This window comes from Simochromis diagramma, unplaced genomic scaffold, assembly GCF_900408965.1.
Source record: "Simochromis diagramma unplaced genomic scaffold, fSimDia1.1 OVJJ01000822.1, whole genome shotgun sequence".
In the NCBI taxonomy this organism is placed as follows: domain Eukaryota; kingdom Metazoa; phylum Chordata; class Actinopteri; order Cichliformes; family Cichlidae; genus Simochromis; species Simochromis diagramma.
In genome coordinates this window covers 5559113-5581293 of record NW_024387520.1, presented here as the reverse complement: position 1 = coordinate 5581293, position 22181 = coordinate 5559113, and the positions used below count along the sequence as shown (strand labels likewise).

Sequence of the window (22181 nt, the reverse complement as noted above, 5' to 3'; positions counted from 1 at the left end):
GATTTAGCCTATGGGTTTGAAAAGTGAGGCTCATAAAACATTTGCCTAAACCTGCTTTCTTTTGATGATCCAACAAGGTGTGACCTCTAAGGTTGCATAAAAAAAATCTCACTGTGGTGACCCTACTGCTTACTTAGCGTATATTCACTATAAAAACTTTATTAATGATTTTATTGTCTCAGCAGCTAGCTTGAAGTCTAATACGACATTTCAGAACATTAAGATGATATTTGCATTTTCTAAGAGCCAAAGCAAAATTTCATACATTCATAAACTTCTGCCATAAAGTGCAAGTACTATATTTTAACATACTATTTGAATAATATCAACTTTTTGCAATAAATCATGGCTAAAAAGCAGATCAGATCTGAACTGATCTGAACATATTTTGCAATCTGTCAGTCTACTGTTTATCTCGGCTTTCAATATGCAGAGTGAAAAATATCTACATCTATTTACTCTGGATGAGGCTGTAAAACTTTCTGAAAGTAGTCAGATATGAGTCGGTCTGTTGTTGAAGCTCACTTTTGACCAGTGACACTGATACCGAGTTGTTGAGGATATCCTTACCTTGTCTGTTGGTAAATGCTACTGTTAGCCTCTGTTAGCTACTGTTAGCCTCTGTTAGCTGGCATTAGTGAAACTTTCTTTGAAGTATATCTAACATTGTGTGACTCTGGCACGTAGCAAATAAACTCTCATATGATGTGAGAATCAAACTGCTTGTCAGAGAGAAAGTAAGATTCATGTTTGCTTCAAGGACACTCATAGGCTTGTTGGTGGTAACCACATGCTTATAACCAGCTGCTGTTTTTGTTTAGCTAGCTCAGTATCTGGACACAGGAGAGTCACATCTCAAATCTGCTGAAAATAAGTAATTGTGACAATATCTGGAATAAATAAGGATGTTTATGCACATTTTTATGTGTTAGAGCCACATCTTCAGTTCAGGAGATTAGCCTGGAAGAGTTAGAGGAAGAGTTTTCTCTTTTCTTTTGCATTCTGGCTTGTTTGTTGAGGAGTACCCCTTCTTAGATGATAAAACATAGGTAAGAATTCACATTTCGGGTGCAACATATTTTGGGAAAATAGTCTTATATCCATCTCAGCCATTGCATTCAAGAAAGTGGGGCAACACGGTAGGTTCAACAAAGTGGTGCCAGCTCCTATATTTTTAATTAATTAATTCTAAGTTTATGAGAACGTTAGTACTAACTAAAAACATAGGATCTATGACATTTTTTAAATTTATCTGCTGCTCTTTTTTTTTCATTTGATCAAACAATAACTTCAGAATTTGAAGGGTGAAGAACCAATGTCTCCACTTTTCTGAACTTTCTTTGACAAAACACACTTTCCTGCTTTGACAGCTGAATGAACTCACACTCACAAAAGCCTTTTCCTGTTGTCAGTACACAGCTACATAATGTGTATTTTAATGTCAGCAGACCTTAAAAAATGTGCTGTAATTCTCAGTCCCAGATTAAATTTTGAGAAGCTATGCAGCTATTTCATTGGACAACTTGACCTGCCATCATTTACGCCCATTCAAAATGAAGTGAGGTCATTCAAGGGAGATACATCATCATCATCATCATCATCATCATACTCCAGAAACAAGTTACACCCCTGGAGCAGCTGCACTCAGTCGACCCAGGAGCTGCAATAGGCTGATAAGGAATGTCTCTTATTTAACACTGAGGAGAAATGACTGTTGGGGGAAAAGAAATAGGCCAAATGCTGCATGCTGTACAGTTCATCTTATACTGAATATCATAGATCCTTATGTCTCTTGGGCTCCTGGACTGTATCATACTTGTATCTACATTCACAGTCAGTCACTACTGAAATATGTGATGGTTCAGTAGCCCAGTAACCTGCTGTGTTACGTCCTCTGATTTTATTTTTAATTACTGAAAAGACCCCAGTCTTTAAGGCTCACAAAAGCGACACGTAACAGGGTTTTTCTCCAGCAACAACTGGATCGGCTGGCTTCCTCCTCCCCGCTGCTGCACTCGTTTAGGGTGAGTTATAAAAAGGCTTTTAAAATAGACTCCTAATTGCAATCAGAACAAGCTTTCTGCTCAAAGTGTTCACTGCTCAGAAAGTACAAGTATTTTTCTTTTCCAGTAAGCTAATGAAAAGCTTTTATAGTGAGGAAGACACACTTCGACACTTTGTTTCTCAGTGAGCTGAGTGCTGGTTAAAACGTCCATAAACTGCATAATGCAAAAAGTACTGTCAAGAGAATGAGCTGCCTAGTTAGTTCTAAATATCCTGTATAATATTTTAGAATAAGCTTGAACGCTTATTATAAAATGCCTCTCGGGCACAAAAGAGCATCGCAGACAGGCTGAGGCTGAAGTAAAACAGGGTGAAATCGGCTGCTCAGGCTCGTTGCATCCACAATTACAAGTTAAAACTCTATCATGCAAAGAAAAAAGAACACTTATTTCTTGTTTGTTTGTTTTTAATCAGGAAACGCCTTGATTATTTTATCAGAACAGTGCCAAACTGCATTTTGCATGTATTACAACGCCATGACTGTAGAAAACAAGCCTGATTGCTAAAGTGGCTCACCTACATACCAGACCTTTTACCCTCTAAAAACATGTGGCTCACTTCAAGACAAAAAATACAGCAAAGGAGGCTAAGAAATAGTTTAAAGTATGAATCCTGAGAAGTTTGCCTTGAGATGTAATTTCCCATCCTCCTCAGCATGACCTGAGGGTCTTGCTGGACTGTCAGTGTATCTCTTTAAGGAAATGCTGCATAACTGCACTGATGAAGATGAAGAAACCTGACCGTATAATAACACATCAGTCTGAAAATTCCAGAGGCTTATTCATGCCAAACAATTATATTTCTATTGTAACTGCATAAAGTATCAACATTAGGATTTTTGCATCAAAGTAAAAAATTACATTATAGCTGCCAAAAAATGAACTATGGACTATACTGGTGAGCTTTGCTGAACTTGTTAGTAACTGGTTGGTCTGCTGTTTGCCTTTAGAACTGCTTTAATTCTACATGGCATAGATTCAGCAAGGTGCTGGAAGCACTCCTCAGAGATTTTAGTCCACATTACCATGACAACATCACACAGTTGCTGCAGATTAATGTGAATCTCCTGTTTCACCACATTCCAAAGATGCTCTATTTGATTGAGATCTGCTAATTGTTAAGGCCACTGGAGTTTCGTGAACTCATTATGACGTTTAAGAAGTCATTTTGAGATCATTTGAGGTTTGTGATGTGTCGTGTTATCCTGCTGTCAGATGATTGGTACACTCTGGTCCGAAAATGCTCCAAGAAAATATCCCCGGTACAATTACATCACCAGAGTTCCACCAGAATCAGTCATACAGGACTGGATGGATCGAGGCTTTCATGATGTTTATGCAGAATTCAGTACATGCGATTTAAATGTCCCTGCAAAAACTGAGACAACATGTGAATTGTGGCCTTAGATTCTTATTCTCAGCTTACAGGGATGGCACCGGCTGCTGCTGTGGTCTTCAGCTGCTATAAACTAAATCTGTTTTAAGATATGTGTGCTGTGCTTCCAGAGATGCTCTTCTGCATACCTTTGTTATGACAAATGGTTAGCTGAGTTATTGTTGCCTTCCTATCAGTCTGGGAGTTCTCCTCTGACATCAACAAGGCGTTTTCATTTTCCGCAGAGAACTGCTGCTCACTGGGTGTTTTATTCTTTTTCGGGCAATTCTGATGGTTTTGAGTAGATCACCATGTCTGCATGCCTAAATCAGTTGCTGCATGACTGACTGATTAGATATGTGAATTAATAAACAGCTGAGCAGTTGTACTTAACAAAATGGCTGTTGAGTTTATAATATGCATATGCATAACATTACAAAAACATAGGTTTAAAAGCATGCATAACTGGTATTAACTGGGAGTAACTGGTATTCTCACTAGAAGTTTAAAATAAAAGAAAGGTGGGCTACTAATATTGCTTCCTACTCTCATCTTCAAAATTCTCCTTTGTTTCAACACGGCTGTGTGTCACCTTATACAGCTCTGTGCAAACAATAGGAGCAGCTCCTCCCTGGAATGGCATTTAAAGGCCTATCTTCTAGCAGCAAATCCTGTCTGGGTTGTTATTGAGTCAAATCTGAAACTAGCTCAGTGTACTTTAGATTTACTCGAAACACTTAAGAGTTACAGTAGTTACAGAGAAAATTCTAGAAAATGTAAAAAATGATTGTTTAAATGTGCCAGAAATGTCTTTTCACCCTGTGAGGGTAATGGTTTTAGATCAACACTCTGACCCAGAGAAATGTGAATCATTACATAAACGCTTGCGGTGACATTTTTAGACACATAATTCCCGTTTTTCACCGCATACAGACTCTACTGTCTCTGACTTCATGTTAGCTTCCAACTGCAGCGGTCACTGCACTGTCACCCCCACTGCAGCTGGTCTTTGAGGAATTTCATTTTGTTTTTTCATAATGACTTCACCAGACGCTTTTACATTGCTGCGTACTGTAGCAGTCTAAATCCAATCCCACTGCAACTTTTCCCATGAGTCTCGCTGTGCACACTTCATTGCTTACAGCTGGTCCATTTTCTCAACATTTTCACATACAATCGTTTCAATTGCTAATTTTCATTTGCCAAAAGCCAATGCACAGCCAAGCCTGACGTCAGCCCGTGAAATGCAGAACGATTTACAATGCACGCTCAGTGCATGCCAGTGCAGGGTTGGTGTTGCTCTTACCTTGTCACCTGGATGAGGTCTCATTACAGACACACGGTCGTAGCCTTTTCTTAAAAGCACCCACAATGCATCCAGTTTGCTCTGTGGAAACAGAGAAGAGACCAAAATGTTTAAGAGAATGTAAAATCCTACAAAACATTGGTTTCTGCTTCCAACCCTTGTTTTTTTTTTTTTGTTTGTTTTGTCTTCTTTTTCACACAAGTGACTTCAGCTGCAGTTTAATGTATCGTTTAATTCATCCATTTATCTCAAAGCGACACGGTAAAATGGTTTCAGTCCACTGTAAGTTGGCTCTTCATACTTTTCAGACACAGCAAATACTTTGAGGATAAGAGCAGAAAAAATGCAGCTGTTTTTGCTCACAAAAACTCCTGGCTGTGGAGCCTTTCTCCCTGGAGGTCAGTCCAACAGAAGTCTGGTTTCTATTAGCAATCCCCTGCTGACTGGGAAGACTTCAGAATGACTCCTTTAACCCCACGCTGGTCCTGGAGGAATGGGGCCGTGTGCCAATTGTCACCTAAGCTTTAATACCCTAACACATCTCGGGCTATTTTCACCAAAACACCATACTCGTACTAACATATCCTCAGCCAGATTAGCATGAAGTAATCTGTGACAGATGCTGTGTTATATGTAGTATGCGCCCCAGCAGAGCTGTTAAAAACCATGATTCCCACACTTCAAATACTTCTTAAACTAATAACTCTCAAATTCTCCAGTATTTACTCATTTTGATGTGGCTCAGTTAAAACTCATATCCTGTTTGCTTTAAGTTGTTTAGGTAACACTTGTGAGGAATGATTCAGGACAACAGTGATAAGCTGTTCCTCAGTACTTCCATGATCACGTCTGACTCAGGACATTATAGTAAAACTCCGTTCCAAAAATGTTCGGGTGCTGAAAACGTATTAGATGTTTAAAGTGCGACATTTTACTTTTTTTTTTTTTTTTTAAATATTAGCTCGTTTTGAATTTGATGGCAGAAACCCATCTTTTAAAAAAAAAAAAAAAAGTGAAAGTGGAAAACTGTTCTGTGGCCAAATTCTTTTTGGAAAACATGCACTCCGTGTCCTTCGAACTAAAGAGGAGAGGGGTCCAGTTTGTTATCAGCGTTGAGTTCAAAAGCCTGCGTCTCTGATGATATAGAGTTGCACTGGTGCCTGTGGTATTAGGAACATACATTTGGAAAGGCACCAACAATGCAGAAAGGCCTATACAGGTTTTACATACACTCCCATCCAGATAAAGTGTTTTTCAGAGAAGATCTTCCATATATCACTATAATCCCAAACTCCATATGTCTATTAGAAAAGCGTGGCATCATAGATGAAGAGTCTGGGTTCTGAATTAGTCCGCCTGCAGACCAGATCTTTCCACCAATTTAAAAACATTTGGAGCATCATGAAACGAAAAATTCAACTATGTTCTGTCGTGAATAAAATACTGTTAGATGAGATTTTGTTTCATATTTACATTTTACACAGCATCAAAGCTTTAATTTACAAATGTAGTCTTAGATATTGATTACTGAAAACCATCTGGGGCAATGGTTTTCAGTAATCAGTAAGCAATGGTGAAATAATCTTCACCATTGCCTACTGTTTGTGTTCCCTTAGTGAAGCATCATACTGAGTTTCTCAGTAGTTCCTAATGAGTAATCATATATTAACCCCCCCCCCCCCTTTACCTTAATGGGTGAGTACCAGTTGCGTGGCGCCGGCGGTTTCTGCATGCCATTGTTAAGAACCCGAGGGGGTGGTGACACATACTCCTGGTCAGGCATCTTCACTTTGGCATTTTTGGCCTTCTCCAGCTTTGCTCCTTCTTCAGTGGAGCCTTTCTCACCCCAGCGAACCTCCATCCTTTTGATCCCCCCTACGCCTCTTCCTCCATAGTAGGAGGCATCAACAGTCGGCCATTTCTTCTTGGGGGCTTCAAAGTCCTCATCATCCTGCGGGAGAGCAACAGGAAATGTTTTTTTTTAATGTATTTGTTGTTTAACCATTTCACCAATGTTTATCACCCCTTAGCTTGAACTAAGAGGCAGTAAACATTCAGTACTGTGCAAAAGGTCCTGGCCTGCCCCTTATTTCTTTACACATTTCTAGGAAAAAGCGAAATAGGAGGAGCAATTTATTTAAACATCTGCTAACTCACATGCATGGAAATCCAGTATATAAGGCAAAAAAAGAGTTTTGACAGTTCTAACAAGCTTAAAAGTCAATATTTGGTATGATCGCCTTTATTCTTCAACACAGCCTGAAGTGTCTTAAATAAGCTTTCCTGCCTTTTGTTCCATTCTCTGTCAAGAAGATCCCACTCTGCTTCAATAATGTGGAACCGACGACTGATCGTGTTCCATTGTGTGTTTTTTCTATCCAGGTACACTTTTACTGCATTGGCAGTGTGTTTGGGGTCATTGTCATGATGAAAAATGAAGCTGCTGCCAATTTGATGCTTTCCAGATGATATGGCACAGTAGATCAAAATCTGATGGGTTTTTTTTGTGTTCGTATTTCCATCAATTTTGACAAGCTGCCCAGCGCCACTGGCTGAAATGCATCACCAAACCATGACAGAGCTTCCACGTGTTTTACAGATGCTGTAGGCACTCACTCACTCCATAAGTACTGACGATAATTTGAACAAATTTGGATTCCTCACTCTCGACTGCCACCCTTTCACTGAGATGAATTCTGATGGAGCTTCAGTGAACAGTAGACGGATCGACTGATGTGCCAGATGCATCTCTCGGATCCTGTGTCAGGTCTTTTTCCCTATTTCTTGAGGACATTTCCAGATACTGCCCATCTGCTGCAGATGTCCCTTTCGTGTCCAGTTTCCTCAAATTTTTTAAGGACACACTGCACAACATGCAGAGATATACCAAGTGTAACTCTTTTTGAATCATCTTGTTCATGAAAAATACTATTTTATGCCTGTAACACTGTATTATCTATGGCATGTTTTATGAAACAGGAATATTTCTGTGTTTTTGCCACAGGCTGTTGTAACAAAGTGCCGAAAGATACAGTTTAAAAAATGGTTCTCTGCCAATTTCCAAAGAAAGCCTGGAGAACTATTGCTCAAGAAAACTATGACAAAATAGCCCCTCTTGGAAGCAAAATATAAAGAAAGAGGAGTGGCACAAGACTTTTGCACAGAACTGCTCTCTTATTTGTTACCAGGCAAACTGGAATGAATGCCCCTCTCTCTCTGTCCTTCCTATCCCTGAGCTGTCATTATGTCCCCATTGCTCTAGTTTGTCTGATCAAAGGAAATGAAAAAGCCCACTAGCCAAACTTGTGATGTTTCAGCTCTTTAATACACCCTGTCTGTCTCGTATCCTACCAGGATGTCGCACAGAGGAGACCGTAATAAAAGCAGTCTTTGAGGCCGTGGATGTCACTGGCATTTAAATTCAGCAGTTAAACCGAATTTTCTGTTTAATTTTGTGCAAACAGATGCAGCCTGATACGTCCCACAGCTGCAGCAGCGTGTTTGAGGACCGTTAAACTGTATTGAATCGAGTCATTTGGACTTGCGGTTTGATCTTAAAACTAAATTGAAATTATGTTTTTGAGTTATTGAGTTATTATTATTATTATTATTATTATTATTATTGAGTTTTTAAACTTCTTACTGCAGGTCCAAATGGTTATAATTTTTAAAGGCATGAATTAAAGTCTTGGACACAAAAGCAGTGCTCTTACAAACAGCAGAAATGGTGTGTGTGCGTGTGTGTGGTGGGGTGCTGTAAAAGTCACGATGCCGTTGTTCTGAGAGGGCGTTAACTCTCGTCAAATGAATCAGAAAACGAGTGTTGAAAGTTTAAAGCTGGAAAGTCAGTGACGCCGTGTGGTCATTGAGGTTTACGCTGTCACTCTAACAATTACATAAGCTAAACGCTGGCAGCTGTCGAAGTCTTAAATCACAAGCACTCTTTTTCAGTCTTCACAAAACAGATAGGAGGCGGAGATTGTGAAGCTCCTACCGAACTATCCTCCACAGCTGGCGGTGGTGGTGGTTCGTGGATGATCTGTGGGCGAAATAAAAGAGGGGAAGAAAAAGCAGAGTGAATGAGAAGAAAAAGATGGAGAGCATTGTTTAACATCAGGAGATGACAGAAGTCGCAGAGACATGTTTGAAAATGCTTTTTGCGTGTCAGAACAATGCACGCTTTATGCACAGTGACGTGGCTACACAACAGCAAATGACTGAGAAATGTTTTCCCTCTTAGTCTCTACGACTTACAAGAGCAAGGCGCTGACCTAGAAATCTGCTATCCAGATTTTTTGCCTTGAGGTTGCTGGTTAAAGCAAGAGAAGAGTAACAACCTCATAAATGCCACATTATGCCTTTTAGTTTTATGGATAACTTTTATAGTATTTATACGTTAGTTAGTATCACATAAATAGGGAAAGAAAAACAATTTATCCATCTACTTCGATGTTATGCAACTCAAAACTTGGATGAATGCACAACAATGTACACCGCTGCTATCCCCATGTAAACTTTTTCCTCACTGCATGAGCCATCAGGGTTTTTTCACAGGTGTAATAAAGACAGATTCATCTCCACTAAATGCATTTGGCAAATTAAGTCACTCTGATTCTTATTTGTGATTTTTCCTGCACTCTTTTCCAAATCCTGGAACAAAAAGAAGAAGAAGAGGGGGGAAAAAAAAAAAAAAAAAAAGACTCCCCTTGGTAACCTAGTGTCGTTTTTTCCCAAACACACTTGCTGCACGAACTTCAACTTGCAAGCGAATTGACATGGACAGAAAAAGAGTGAAGGGAGAGAAAGCTGTGTTGTAAAAGCTGACATCTCTCTCTGGCAGGGCTCAGCTTTCCTGTTTCCAGCTCCAGTGGAAACACTGCAGTGCATTTTGAAGAGACACCATGCCCGTGACGATTTGAAAGGAGATGTACGGATTTGTACCGAGGGCATGTGGTAGCAAGTGAGTTTGCTGAAATACCTTGATGCTAAATAATCCCACAAACATGTTTTTGGAAAGCATTTCCTCATTTCACCGAGTCCTGAGCAGATGGCTTTTGCATAAGTACATAAAAATAATAATAATAATAAATTTTAAAAAAAAATGAAACTCTTTATTTGGAATCAGTTATCCCGCTACTTAAAAACTTCATAGTGACAAAGATATCAACCAAAACATTCAGGCTATAGACGCTTTTGTTTCCACACCACTGGCAACAAATCAAGTAAAGCCATAAATGGTAGAAAAATCTGCTACAAGTTAGATCTCTTTAAGTGAATATACTGACTTGGAGGTTACCTGCAGTAACCTCTGGAAACGCAAATAATTTTAGGAGAGGTATAATTGCTTAAACGCATGTTCACCTGATGGCCGAGACTATTTACTGGTTGTGGACTAACTTCAGCAACAACGATCCCTCAGGAACAGAGTGTTTTTTAAAGTCCAGTAAAAATTAACTCTTTACAACCTAAATCATAAAAAATTCAATTTTTTGGGAAAATTGAGTGTTTTTTGAACCTTTGGATTAATTAAAAAGAAATGAATCAAATATTAGTTTTAATTTGTATCACTTTTTCTTTTTTTTTTGCAAGATGCAAGGATCCAAAGGAGGAATACTGATACACAGACTCCAGGCTTCACTAGATTGTCTGTGGTATCAATTAGGACGTAAATGGCTCGGCTACAGCCCCCATACTCTTTGTAGCCATGTAAAATGTAAGAAGGAGCAGGCTGAGAGCAATCTGTAAAGCAGCACGAGTTCATGTTTTCGTTGCAGGGAACTGACCACAGTGCAGCACAGAGGCCAGAACCACCAGAGGAGAGCCAAGACCAGGAGCAGCATCAGGATGAGCAGAGCTACGGCCAGGATGGTCCCATCAGACTGTAAAAGAGACAGACACGTCAGCATAGGCTGTCTGAACACAAAGAGCGCTGGATGTAAACCACTTTTGTGTTCCGTCTGTAGCTCCACACTCTGTGCTGCTCCAAGCCCCCGCTAAAGGCCAAATGCCCCTATATCTTATTGTACTCACACAGCTCACGGTGGTAATTGTGACCGAGCTAGAGATGAAACTGAGACCCTCGTTCATGCTGACATAAAGATTTGCTGCCCTGGCAAAGAAAAAGAAAAATATCTCAGCCCCGTTTTAACCTTGAAAAGCAGAGCAGAGGGTTTCATTTGAAACCTCACATTTATTTAAGTAAATTATACGACTTACATCCCCTCCTCTTCAAGCACTGGGGCAGGGCAGAGTAGATATGTATCTTCCACAACCAATGGCTTCACCACTAGAGAAGCAGAGGGGGAAAGGGTCATGAAAAACAGCAAACGCATGAGCCAAACTTTCCTGACTTGAATTGTGAGCAGTGTTCAAGGACACATGCAGCTCCTGAAACTTGTTTTCAGCTTCAAATCACCGTTTCTTATGACATCTCTTTGCCAGATTGCAGTAAAATGAATTTATTGACTGATTAGACAAGACTTAAATTTAATTCAAAAAATATTTGACAACAAGAGCGGAAACTATGCATTTGTTAACAGAAGTCGAATGATGTCACATCTTTCACTGTAAGTCGATTGACAAACAATCAGAGAGGACTGCATCTGCAAAACAAGCACTTTGTTGTTTTCCCATCTGAAGGCATCTGCACCCTGCTCAGGAATGCCAATACAAACAATTTCACCACACTTTTTGTTTTTCTGGCAAAATGTAGGTCTTCTCCTCATCCAGCTGGCTGTCCAGGAAAGCGGATCCAACAAACATCATCGCGCAAGCCTGTCTGCTTATCCTGGCAAGGCGAGCGCATACCCCAGAACTGAGGAAATCAACACAAGCGGCTGCTCTTCTCTAAAAAAACACAATGGAGGAGGGAGAGGAAGAGAGGCGAGAGAGGGAGGCAGCAAGGCCAAAACAGCTCCACGCCGCCACGAACTGGGACAGATGTCAGAGTTCAACTCTGCACCCACCTTGCACTCAGTGGCCTTACAACGTGAAAGCAAAGTGCAAACTTTGTCCAGCTCAGAGCTGATGAAACACGATTTGCTGCAGTTACATTTTTCCACAATTTAAATCCGTGGTGGATAAAAGGATTCTGGCAGGCATTCGAAATCAGTGTCATAAAGGTTTATAAGACTGTTTACTCCCCAAGCTCAGAGAGAGGTCATGTTTAACTGGGAGGTGAAGACAGATGACTGAAGTTCATCTTCAACCACTTAATTATTTGGAGTTATTGCTTACGATTATGGCTGATTTTTGAGAGGTTAGTCATCCTCTGTACCATACTATAAACTCGGTGACACTGGTTAAATACAGCTGAGTTCTGAAGAATCTTACAGTTGCAAAAGCAAAAAAGTGTAGATGGTTACTTGTGCTTTTTTCCCAGCCTGCACTGTGAGAGTTCTCAGGAAAGCATTGTGTAAAGCACAACCATTTGTGTCTAATTGGTTTAGCCAGACTGCCTGTGTCTGTGATTGTAACCGTAGATGAAGATCATACATCACAGGGTTCTGTTCAGCTTGGGGGGAAATCCCCTTCTTGCCAGGAATAAGATGCTCCTACTTCTAAACCAGGAGGTGGCTAGATTGGCTTAGCTTAAAGATGGTAAACCAGAGGAAACAAGTAAACTGACACTGCTCACAGGTAACAAAAATCTTCCTACCTCTTATTAACAAAAGCCACGGTCCTGATAATATTAGTGGCCGCCTATTTAAATCTTGTGCTAGAGAACTCAGTCTTTTATTTCAGGTTATTTTTAACAAATCCTTGCAAATGCAACATGTGCCCTCTCTTTGGAAAGAAGCTGTCGTTGTTCCTGTCCTTAAAGCTGGTCGCCTGAAAGTTCTGACTGACTTCAGGCCTTCACCTCAGTCGTGATGAAAGTCTTTAAAAAACTTATCAGGATGCACCATTGACTCTACTTAATCTGATTTCTAAACATGTAGAGAGTAAAGAGACTTTTGTACGACTTCTGTTTACCGATTTCTCCTCTGCTTTTAATAAAATACACCCCAATATTTTAATCTAAAGACTTTAAGAACAGTTTGAAGTTGGGGAAAACCTGGTGGATTAGATTTTAGACTATTTTGCTGACAGGTCACAAAGAGTGAGAATAAATGGGGTTCTGTCCGACCCACTGTTCTCCTCTACAGGTTTTCCCCAAGAGCGTTTGTTATCGTGCTTATTATTCATTCTCTATACAAACATGTGTCAGAGCAGATATGAAAACAGGGCCATCATTAAATACGCAGATGACTCTGTTATTGCCAGCTTACTTAAAGAGGGTGAAACTACACACAGTCTAGTTATTGATGACTTTGTTCAGTGGCGTGAGGAGTCTTAACTCCAACTGAACATATCTGAAACAGAAGATATGGTTCTTGATTTTAGGAAGCAACAAAATGGGCATGGAGTCACTTTAATTAAAGGGTCACCAGCGCATTTAGTGCCTTAGGAAATTTGCTCATTTCCACATTGACCGAACAATCGTTCTTTTATTGAGTTTGTTGTATCTTTTTGTTTGGTGGCATGGTTCGGTTAGACCTCTGTCACAGAGAAAAGCTCACTGAATCAGATAGTGAGACACTCCAGTCGTCTTATATGTGAGTCATGGCCCTGTCTGGCTTCCCTGTACTCTAAACAGCTACAGAGGAATGGCTTTATAAATCTTTAATAATGGCTCCCATCATTTATGGGGTGAATTTCAGCTTCTCTCCTCTGGATGGAGGTTTCTAGTCCCAAAGTGTGGGTCAAAGAGTTATAAAAACAGCTTTGTCCCTGCTGCTGTCACTGAACTCAATAAAAACTGTTTTATTGAATTAATCTTGATCTTATTTATATTGTTTGTTTGTTTTTATCACTTGTCAAATTATCAAATATGTGTTTGTCTGGTTTAATGTGTGTTTTGTGAGGGGATGCCAAATGCAATAATTTTTTCTGTACAGCAAATTTACCTACGGGTATAAATAAAGTAACCTTGAACCTTTAATGTCTTATATTATATCAACGGTGTGACATAAACCACATTTATTCAGTGTCATACTATGGCTCAAACTGTCAGCTTTAAAAGTGCTGTTGAGTGGATTTGGTCACATGTCAACAGGTCCAGATTAGCCGTAGCTTCAAGTTTATCAAACAGACACAGGACTTGTGTGGATCATTTCATCTAACCGTGTTAATTTCTTCTTGTCTCTTCTTTCACCCTTCCCACAGTTGTCCAGTACAACATCTGTCACAAAAACAATGAATAGCTCAGGACAGGAACTGCCAAATCCCTGCACGCCTGGCTATACTTGCTGCTACTTTTTCCTGGGGATAAAATCCCAAACATGGATTCATCTGCTTGACACATGTAGTTGCATGTTGTTGCTTTCCTTTTATACACTTTTCCATACTTGCAAAGTAAGCAGAGGGCTGAGAGCAGGAATCAGGAGCAATTATTGCTCAAGAAATGATACATTTGTCTCTCTGAAAGCTAACTGTGACAATATTATTTTTCATTTAAAGCTTACTGCTGATGTAAAGTAAACAAAGTCCAGAAGTCTGTGTGCAAAGGTTCTAGAGGAGTGAATGAATGTGGAGGAGGAACCTCCACGTATAATGGGATTGACATGAGGAGATAATTTTGCTCAAATTGCTTCCATGTCATCAGTTTTACAGGACGTTAGATAATATCATGCAAAAACAATTAGAATTCAAATCCAAGCTCCAGAAAATCATCTCAGTGAATTTGTAGATTTAAACAGTAAAAACGATGAAAGTAGAAACGGTCACAGTGGTCTTACTTCCGCGGAGCACACATTTCATTTCCATGTAAATGCTGGTTATTGTCCTGCTTTGTAATTAGACCGTCACCTCATGCAGCTGCAGTGGCATGTGAAGTAGGAAGCGTTACTGTAAGCCACTTTAAAGATATTTCCTTTGTGTGTGGTACAGGTTCTCCTTAATCTCCTGTTTTAATTTTTACCTTGATTCCAGACTGTAAAATTACACCATGTGTTTAAAAAAAAAAAAAGCATAAATAAAACCTGGCTGCTCATTTGATCATCGAGGACTCCAGTGGTGTGGCTCACGTAGTGTTTGTCTTTTGGGAAAATCAGGCCGGTGTAATTTAGGTGAATTTCACAACGTCTCACACACTCATCTGTGTTTTCCAGCCGTCTTTGTCATAGTTTAACAACATAATCAGATATGATGTTATATGGTAATAAAATAGCTCATGCAGTGAATAAGGGGTAACACCCTGATAAGCAATGCTTCACTTACTCTTAGTTAGGGTGTCGTTGATTCGAAAGCTGCACAGCACTTTGTCAACATTTCGGGCGTGAAGGAATCCACTTCCTCTCACCACCACTTGGAAGGACTCTGACAAGGCGAAGAGAAACACATTATGTCACCTCATCTATAAAATATTATTGAAAATAAATGAAGTTATTTCATCTTCTTTGGTCCAAAGTAATCCCAAGCAGCAGTTTACATACACTTGTGTTGAGCATGAATGTCGTGGAAATTTGGAGCTTTTAATAATTTCTTTCAACAGCTCTTTATCCAGGGAGAAATTAGTTTAAAACAAGAACTGGGTGTGCAAGTTGGATTTTCTCTAATCCACACAGGGTCAAGTGTGGATTCCCCTCAGGTGAGAGGAAAATGGCGTTCAGGAAGATCCAAGAGTTCCATGAACTGGAAACTACACAACAAAAACCTTTTTCACCATCCCAGTAAAGGGAGTTTCACATCGCCAATAGATTTAGAGGGTGCTGACCAAGAAATGTTTGGAGTTGTAAATGTGAGACTTTCAAGACAACTAAACCAGCTGTCAAGCATGGTAGTGGTAGCATCATGCTCTGAGGCTGTTTGCTGCCAGTGGTACTGATGAACAAAATAGATGGTAAAATGAAGGAGGACTGCCTCCAAAATTCTTTGACACATTTCTTTCCCAATAGGACAATGATCCCAAACAAATATCCCTAACATTAAGCTTCTTGAATGTTCTGACGTCAACCCGAAAATTTATGAACCAGGTCTGTGCCGGGAAACCAACCGATTTAAATGAAATCTACCAAGTCTGCCAAGAAGAGTGGTAAAATATCCAGACAGAATTACTCCAGAAACTCATTGATGGCTACCAAAAGTGTCTTGCCGGATACAATTTGGGACATTTAATCAAATATTAGTGTTGGCGTATGTAAATGAGCCTGTGACCCTGAAAAAAAATCAAACACCCAATTCTTATTTTGTTTTGTTTTTAAATTCATTAAAGACGTAAGCAATTATTACACTCTGGAAAAAGAAGACTTCATTAAAAGCTCTCAACTGATAGATTTCGATTCATGATATCCATGCCCATGATGACTGCTTGAAAGCTTGTGATACAAATATACCATCCTAGAAGGTAAATGCACTCTAGGAAAAGACTTTTCGGCATACTCAAATTCATTCACCATCTTAAGAAAAATCCTAATATTATAATGAGTGGCCTGAGGAAGGTGAACTAGAGTAAAGTTTTACCTCCTGCACAGATACTGGATGGTTCTGCTGCCAGGATCTCGATACAGGACTTCTTCAGGATCTGAGGGACACATTGAGATAAGCACTGTGGTTTTCCTGCTGTCCATCTTTCTCTCGTGGTCATCTATTTCTTTCCACTTTGAATGGCCACTTTGAGCCAAGTCCACTTTTATGTCCTTATTAAATAAACTTTTGCTCCCATTTACATCCTGCAGATGTACAGTATTATCAGTGTTGGGGAGTAACGGAATACATGTACCGCCTCTCTGTCTCAAACTTGACCCAGACAACAAAGTAAAGCTAGGTTTCAGCTATGAGCCCGACACGGAACCCGACGTATTAGTCAGAGGTCCCTTTACTACGGTTCGGAGCCGTGGACCTCCAGCAATAGTAATAAATCACACAGCAATAGTACATTCATGTAGTTGTAAAAAGCATGATAATATATTAAGTAATCCAAAGTATTCAGAATACGTTACTGTCATTGAGTAACGTAACGGAATACGTTACAAAATACATTTTGGGGCATGTATTCTGTAATCTGTAGTGGAATACATTTTAAAAGTAACCTTCCCAACACTGAGTATTATATATATATATTTGTTGCTCTCCAGGAACATACCCTCTTTAACCCTGAAGATCAAGAGGACGATTCATGATCAACTGCCCCTTTCACATGAGTGAGAAGCAGCTGCTTTCAACTTGCCATTAATCTGCTCCAGATGTAATTCAGCTGTCTGGCCCTTATTTCTGCTCAACAAATCCCATATCCCAGTGACATCAGCACATTCACAACAAACTAATTCAAATTTTTCATCCTAGCATTCAAATGGAAAACACTGAGGTCAATCTTAAGAGATACAGGACATACTTTGTGTTTATCAGTCACACTGATCAAAAGAAGGAAAGTCACAGCAGGTTTTCCTGGAATTCTGTCTCTGTCCAGAAGGACTAGTTTCCTGATATTTGATCAACATGTTTATGGATTAAAGGGGAGGTCAAGGGAGAGATTATATAAAGCCTATTAAAGCAATAAGATCTCCGTTGACTTTTCCTGTGTCTGAAAGTCCTGATCATAACACGTCACACGGATGCCGAGCGTCTGTCTGATGTAAACATGTAGAACTGAAATGCTTACTGAATCGATGACTCCTTGCAGAGCCTCAAATCCATCATTTACAGGGAAGACGTGGTCTTTACTATCAGCAATGTTTGCCAGCTAGAGAGAAAACAAATTACTGTAATCAAAAGAGACAAGTGGCACACTTATTCATCCAAGATTTCCATTCAGACATTGTCCAGTGGCATAACAAAATTACACAACTTCCTTAAAATAAAACAGCTTCAACGACAAACAAAGGAGGCGGGGGAAGAGTTCTCTTCACTTGGCATGTTGCAGTGATTAGGAAACCAAGCCTTTGGATAAAGCTGCGTAAGTTAAAACATATTTCATGTCTTTGCTGGAGTACTTAACTCACTTGAATATGTTTGCTTCAGCTGTCCATGAACAGAGACAGTGACACGGGGTTTAAATTACTTACAGTTATGACTTTTATGTGATGTCAAGCACTTAACTCTTTAAAAACACTAGTTTCAGGATTTTCAAAATAAGGTTTGGATTTCCAGAGCTTAAATTTTTACAGCAGTGCTATCCATTTCTCTCTCAAGTTCAGGTGCAATAAGCCAGTAAGGTTCAAACTAAAACTTAAAAGCATACACACACCTGTGTCTCATTGAAGTCCTTCACCCCCACGCAGTAAACCGAGGCACCCAGACTTCGGGAGCGGTTGGCCTGTCAAGTACACACACAGATTTACAGCAAAAACAGGAAGACCTGGCTTCAATTACACCTCTGCATTTCACAACACCATCCACAACAAACCCAAAAAAGGCTTGTTTTTATCTGGCACTTGGAAAAACTCTTTAAAAGAAGCCAGGCACCATCATAGTTCCACTTAATAATATTAATCACGCATGATGTAACATTCGAAACGTCCCTCAGATGCCACAAAACCAGACAGAACACATAAGTCAAATTTCCAGTTAATATGTTTTTGGTGTTGACATCGAGAAACAACCTAAGACCTCCCACAGCTTCCAGGAGGAACATTTCCAGGAACACCATCCCCAATGTCAACATGTGTCTGAAGCAACTAAAAGCTGATTAAAGCCTGTGGCTTTCACACGCCTTCACCTGCAAAGTCTGAATGATCAGAGGAGCAGCTGAATTATTAGAGGCCAGAGCAGATGCGAATAGAATGACTGAGCTCTGATGTATGAATCCGGGGAAGGCTCTGGCCCCGCTGTCTGACTAAAAGATGAGGATCAAAGTGGTGATGTACAGAATGGCAGTGTTTGATCTGGTCCCACATATGTTTAATCGTTTACATATTTCACCTGGTTGTGAAACACGTGTGACCTATTTTTTTCCTCTCACCTCCCTCTCAGCGTAGAAGAAAAGATCTTCGTGTAACTCTCCGTCCGTCAGAGCTATGATAACACTGGCAGTGCGATAACCTGTGAGCAAAAAGAATACAATCACCCCTGCTGCAGTTTTACTGGCCTAGCAGATGAAATACTCTAGCTACATACTTCAGATATACAAAGTCAGATATACAAAGTAACATGATATTTGGCATCCTCCATATATAATTCCCTATATGCCTGTATGTTGTATCGTTACCATGACCCCACTCTACACCCCCAGAATTCATCCTAAAATTTCCAAGCTATCGTGTTTACAGGCAGAATGACACAAACGCATGCACGCGCTACCAAAACGTCGCCCACCTTGACTGAGCTAACAGAACACTGTTTGTAGTTACATGATCTAAACCTTAATTGTTGTAATTGCATATCTCATTCAGTCTAAATCAAATCACATGCATCTAAAGGCCTCCTAAAGGTGACCTCAAGTCAACGAGCAAATGTAAACCATAACTAAAGCCACGACTGTTGGCTCTTTCCGACGTGTGCATAAATTTTCAAAGGCTTACACTGAAGGTTACCTCTTCCCCTGAGCTCTCAGCAATAATTGTGTTCTTCTTTGTCAAGTTGTTTATTGTGACTAGTTTATAGGCCTGGACCAGTAACAGCATCATTAAAGCACACACACACACAAGGACAAAAAAAGGCAATTTCATGTGGGAGCATCACGTAACAGTGTTTTTTTGCTCAGACTCTAATTATCTTGTGACCCCTTTGACCTCCTGTCCCTAAAGTCGGCAACACCCATTTGAGTTCAGTAAAGCACAGAAACAGACAAAACTTTCTTACATTCACAGGTTTTGGTAAAAATTACACTTGAAAAATCTGTAGCGCACTATAAGGAGGAATAAAACACACCTTCTATGTTTCCGTGGTATATCTGCTCACTGGCCTGCGAACAATAAAAGAAAAGATCAATTAAACATGCGTAAGCCCAGTAGCATGCAAGGAATGAGGGAACTCCTTGTGTCTCTAACATTTCAGTCATCTAGTGCTCTGAACTACGCGGTGACTGTGCTGCAGCTGAAGCAGGAGGTGCCAGCTTGAAGGTCCACTCACCCTCATGATGCCCAGATGCATGAAAGTGTCTCCTCCTGGTCGAACCAACTCAAGCTCCTCCAGTCCTTTGCGAATGCGTTCCCTGAGCGGACACGCAGAAGACAAGGGAATATCTAATCTAACTGAAATATTTATTTTGTCAGATTCATTTCTGAACATGGTTTTGCATAAAAACCAGATACTTTAGGGCGTGGCGACAGGATAATAGCTTCCATAAGGGCAGCATTTTGAGAAAATGCAAGCGATGTGTAACAGATGAATAAACTGGAATGGTATTGGTGTGTGTTGGCCTGAGACACTTTTGCACAGACAGACAGGAAATGAGCCTTTTGTAGAGTAAGATCTACAGGAAGCACTGAAACATTAAAAGATTGGATACATAAACTGTCCGCATCGTGTCAAACACCACATGATTAAGTATTTGTGCAGACTGGCGACACTCTGCAGAGCAAAGGAAAGTATCTGTCTGGAATCTCTTCTTGGTCATAAAAATCATAAGCGCATAACTGTATGTGACCTCAGTCCAGATCTGGTATTACGCTCATTCCTTTCAGCTGGATGGCAGAAAATTAAAGGATTAGGACCAGTTTTTGTTTTTTGTTTTTGTGGAGGAGGGGCTGCACCCACCTGTCTTCTGTGAGCCTCATTAAGATCTGTCCCTCAGTGGAGAACACAATGAAGGACATCCGCAACTGTGGGCTGGAGAAAAGACAGGAGAAAACATTCATCTGTCATCATTTCTTGTTACAAACTTTCCCACAGATTCTTGTTACAACACTTTTATTTCTTTACCTTATGAACTTCTGAGCTAAATTTTCAACAAAGTGATAGATTTCAGTCCAGTGATGCTGCACGCTCCCAGATCTGAGAAGAAAAAGATCAAATTAATATGATGATGTGTTATTTAAAATCGCAGCTGTGCATCTAAACTACATGACCTCTCCTCTGGCAGTAGCCCAAGGCATTAATTTAAAAAAAAAAAACCCTAGCTCTTTCAGACAGGTGCAAGACCAAGTCTTAAAAAGACCCCAAAGCACCTGAAATTATACCACCATGTCTTTTGAGTCTTTTGTATGTTGTTTTGTCTCCATAAAAAAATGAACTTTATGTCTGTTTTAATCTTTGTATGTCACTGTGAATTATGGTTCGTGGTCTCTCTTCTGTTGTTTGTGTCTCTTTCGGGTAACTGCGGTCATGTTTTTGAAGCTGTGCATCTGTTTGTATTTGTGTCTCTTTCTGTAGCCACCGCCCCTGACATTGTCTGTGCCCAGGGGGGAAGGAGTGCTTACAAAGAAAACAGCTGACTTGAAAGAGCCTGCAGAATAAATGCTTTGGAGAGCATGGTGAACTTACTCTACGAAGTAGTAATGATCTTCGAATTTCTAAAATCCTCTTTGTGCAGCTGTAGTTACTTTAGTCTTACAGTCATCAAAATACACTCACAATAAGGCTTCGTTAACCCTGCTGCGTAATAACAGCCGATCAGTGTTTCTGTTAATCATCTTGAACTTTGTTCTCTCTTTACTGTCACAGTTTTTACTTAACGTTTTTCTTGATTGCATAGCAAATGCCACAGCAAAGTTAGCCAAATCCCACTCTGTTTTTTGTCAGGAAATAAAAATCAGGAGATCAAGGAGGGATTAAAGGATTTAGCAGAGAAGCTGTTTTGTATAGTTATCTCATTATTCAATTATCTGTATCAATATCAGTACACAGCTACAGTTTTTTTGGCTGATAACGCCGACATTTTGTGAGCCTAGATGTCTTTTGAATGTGTCACTGCTGATTTTTATCACGGCTTTCAATGAAATTGTGTTTTCATAACACACGTATTTTTCCATTGTCACCATGACACAAGTCCCAGCACAAACATCTGAGCCAACAGGCTGAAACACTGGAACATCTGGACCAAGTGGAGAAAGGCAGCGCAGACATGGGGAAAAGAGAGAAGAGGAGAAGAGAGATCATGCAGATACTGTGAGAAGACAGTGAGGGCAGGTGAAGGACATCGCAGCTAAGAGGCAAAGTGAAGTCCCACCTGGAGAGGAGACAGAAATTTAAAGGAACAGCTAATGCCCGACAACAAATGCTGCCAGGGTGCACCTGTAAACCTGTGTCTTTGAAACATGGCTAATGCAAACAGTTGCTCACTCCTGCATAAGTGCCTGATTTTTCCTCTAAGAAATAGCAGCATGTGCCTGGACTTGGCACTGAGAAGTACTGTAGGACAACTGGAAAATCTCTCTCTGCCTCTGCATGTAGAGACTCTCTAAACAATGGAGCTACAGAAAAATCCACCAATTAAAAACTCCAAATAAAAAAAGAGTGGTTTAATGAGTTGGATCTTTTTTTTTTCTTGGCCTAGTTGGCCAAGAAGTTTGGCATGTGG

The 22181-nt window shown here is 40.1% G+C and overlaps 1 protein-coding gene across 1 annotated transcript in view; it reads right to left on the bottom strand.

Moving 5' to 3' along the window:
• Nucleotides 1–22181, bottom strand: part of antxr1a (ANTXR cell adhesion molecule 1a) — a 28836-nt gene that overhangs the window by 5117 nt on the left and 1538 nt on the right. The window contains exons 2-16 of the mRNA XM_040019178.1: nt 20585–20656; nt 20420–20491; nt 19793–19874; nt 19592–19625; nt 18684–18763; nt 17970–18038; nt 17385–17465; nt 16247–16307; nt 15005–15103; nt 10961–11030; nt 10775–10853; nt 10528–10623; nt 8739–8783; nt 6432–6695; nt 4745–4825 (exon numbers count right to left, since the gene is read on the bottom strand). Coding sequence (XP_039875112.1) covers nt 4745–4825; nt 6432–6695; nt 8739–8783; nt 10528–10623; nt 10775–10853; nt 10961–11030; nt 15005–15103; nt 16247–16307; nt 17385–17465; nt 17970–18038; nt 18684–18763; nt 19592–19625; nt 19793–19874; nt 20420–20491; nt 20585–20656 — 1285 coding nt within the window. The remainder of the gene's footprint in view (nt 1–4744; nt 4826–6431; nt 6696–8738; nt 8784–10527; nt 10624–10774; nt 10854–10960; nt 11031–15004; nt 15104–16246; nt 16308–17384; nt 17466–17969; nt 18039–18683; nt 18764–19591; nt 19626–19792; nt 19875–20419; nt 20492–20584; nt 20657–22181) is intronic.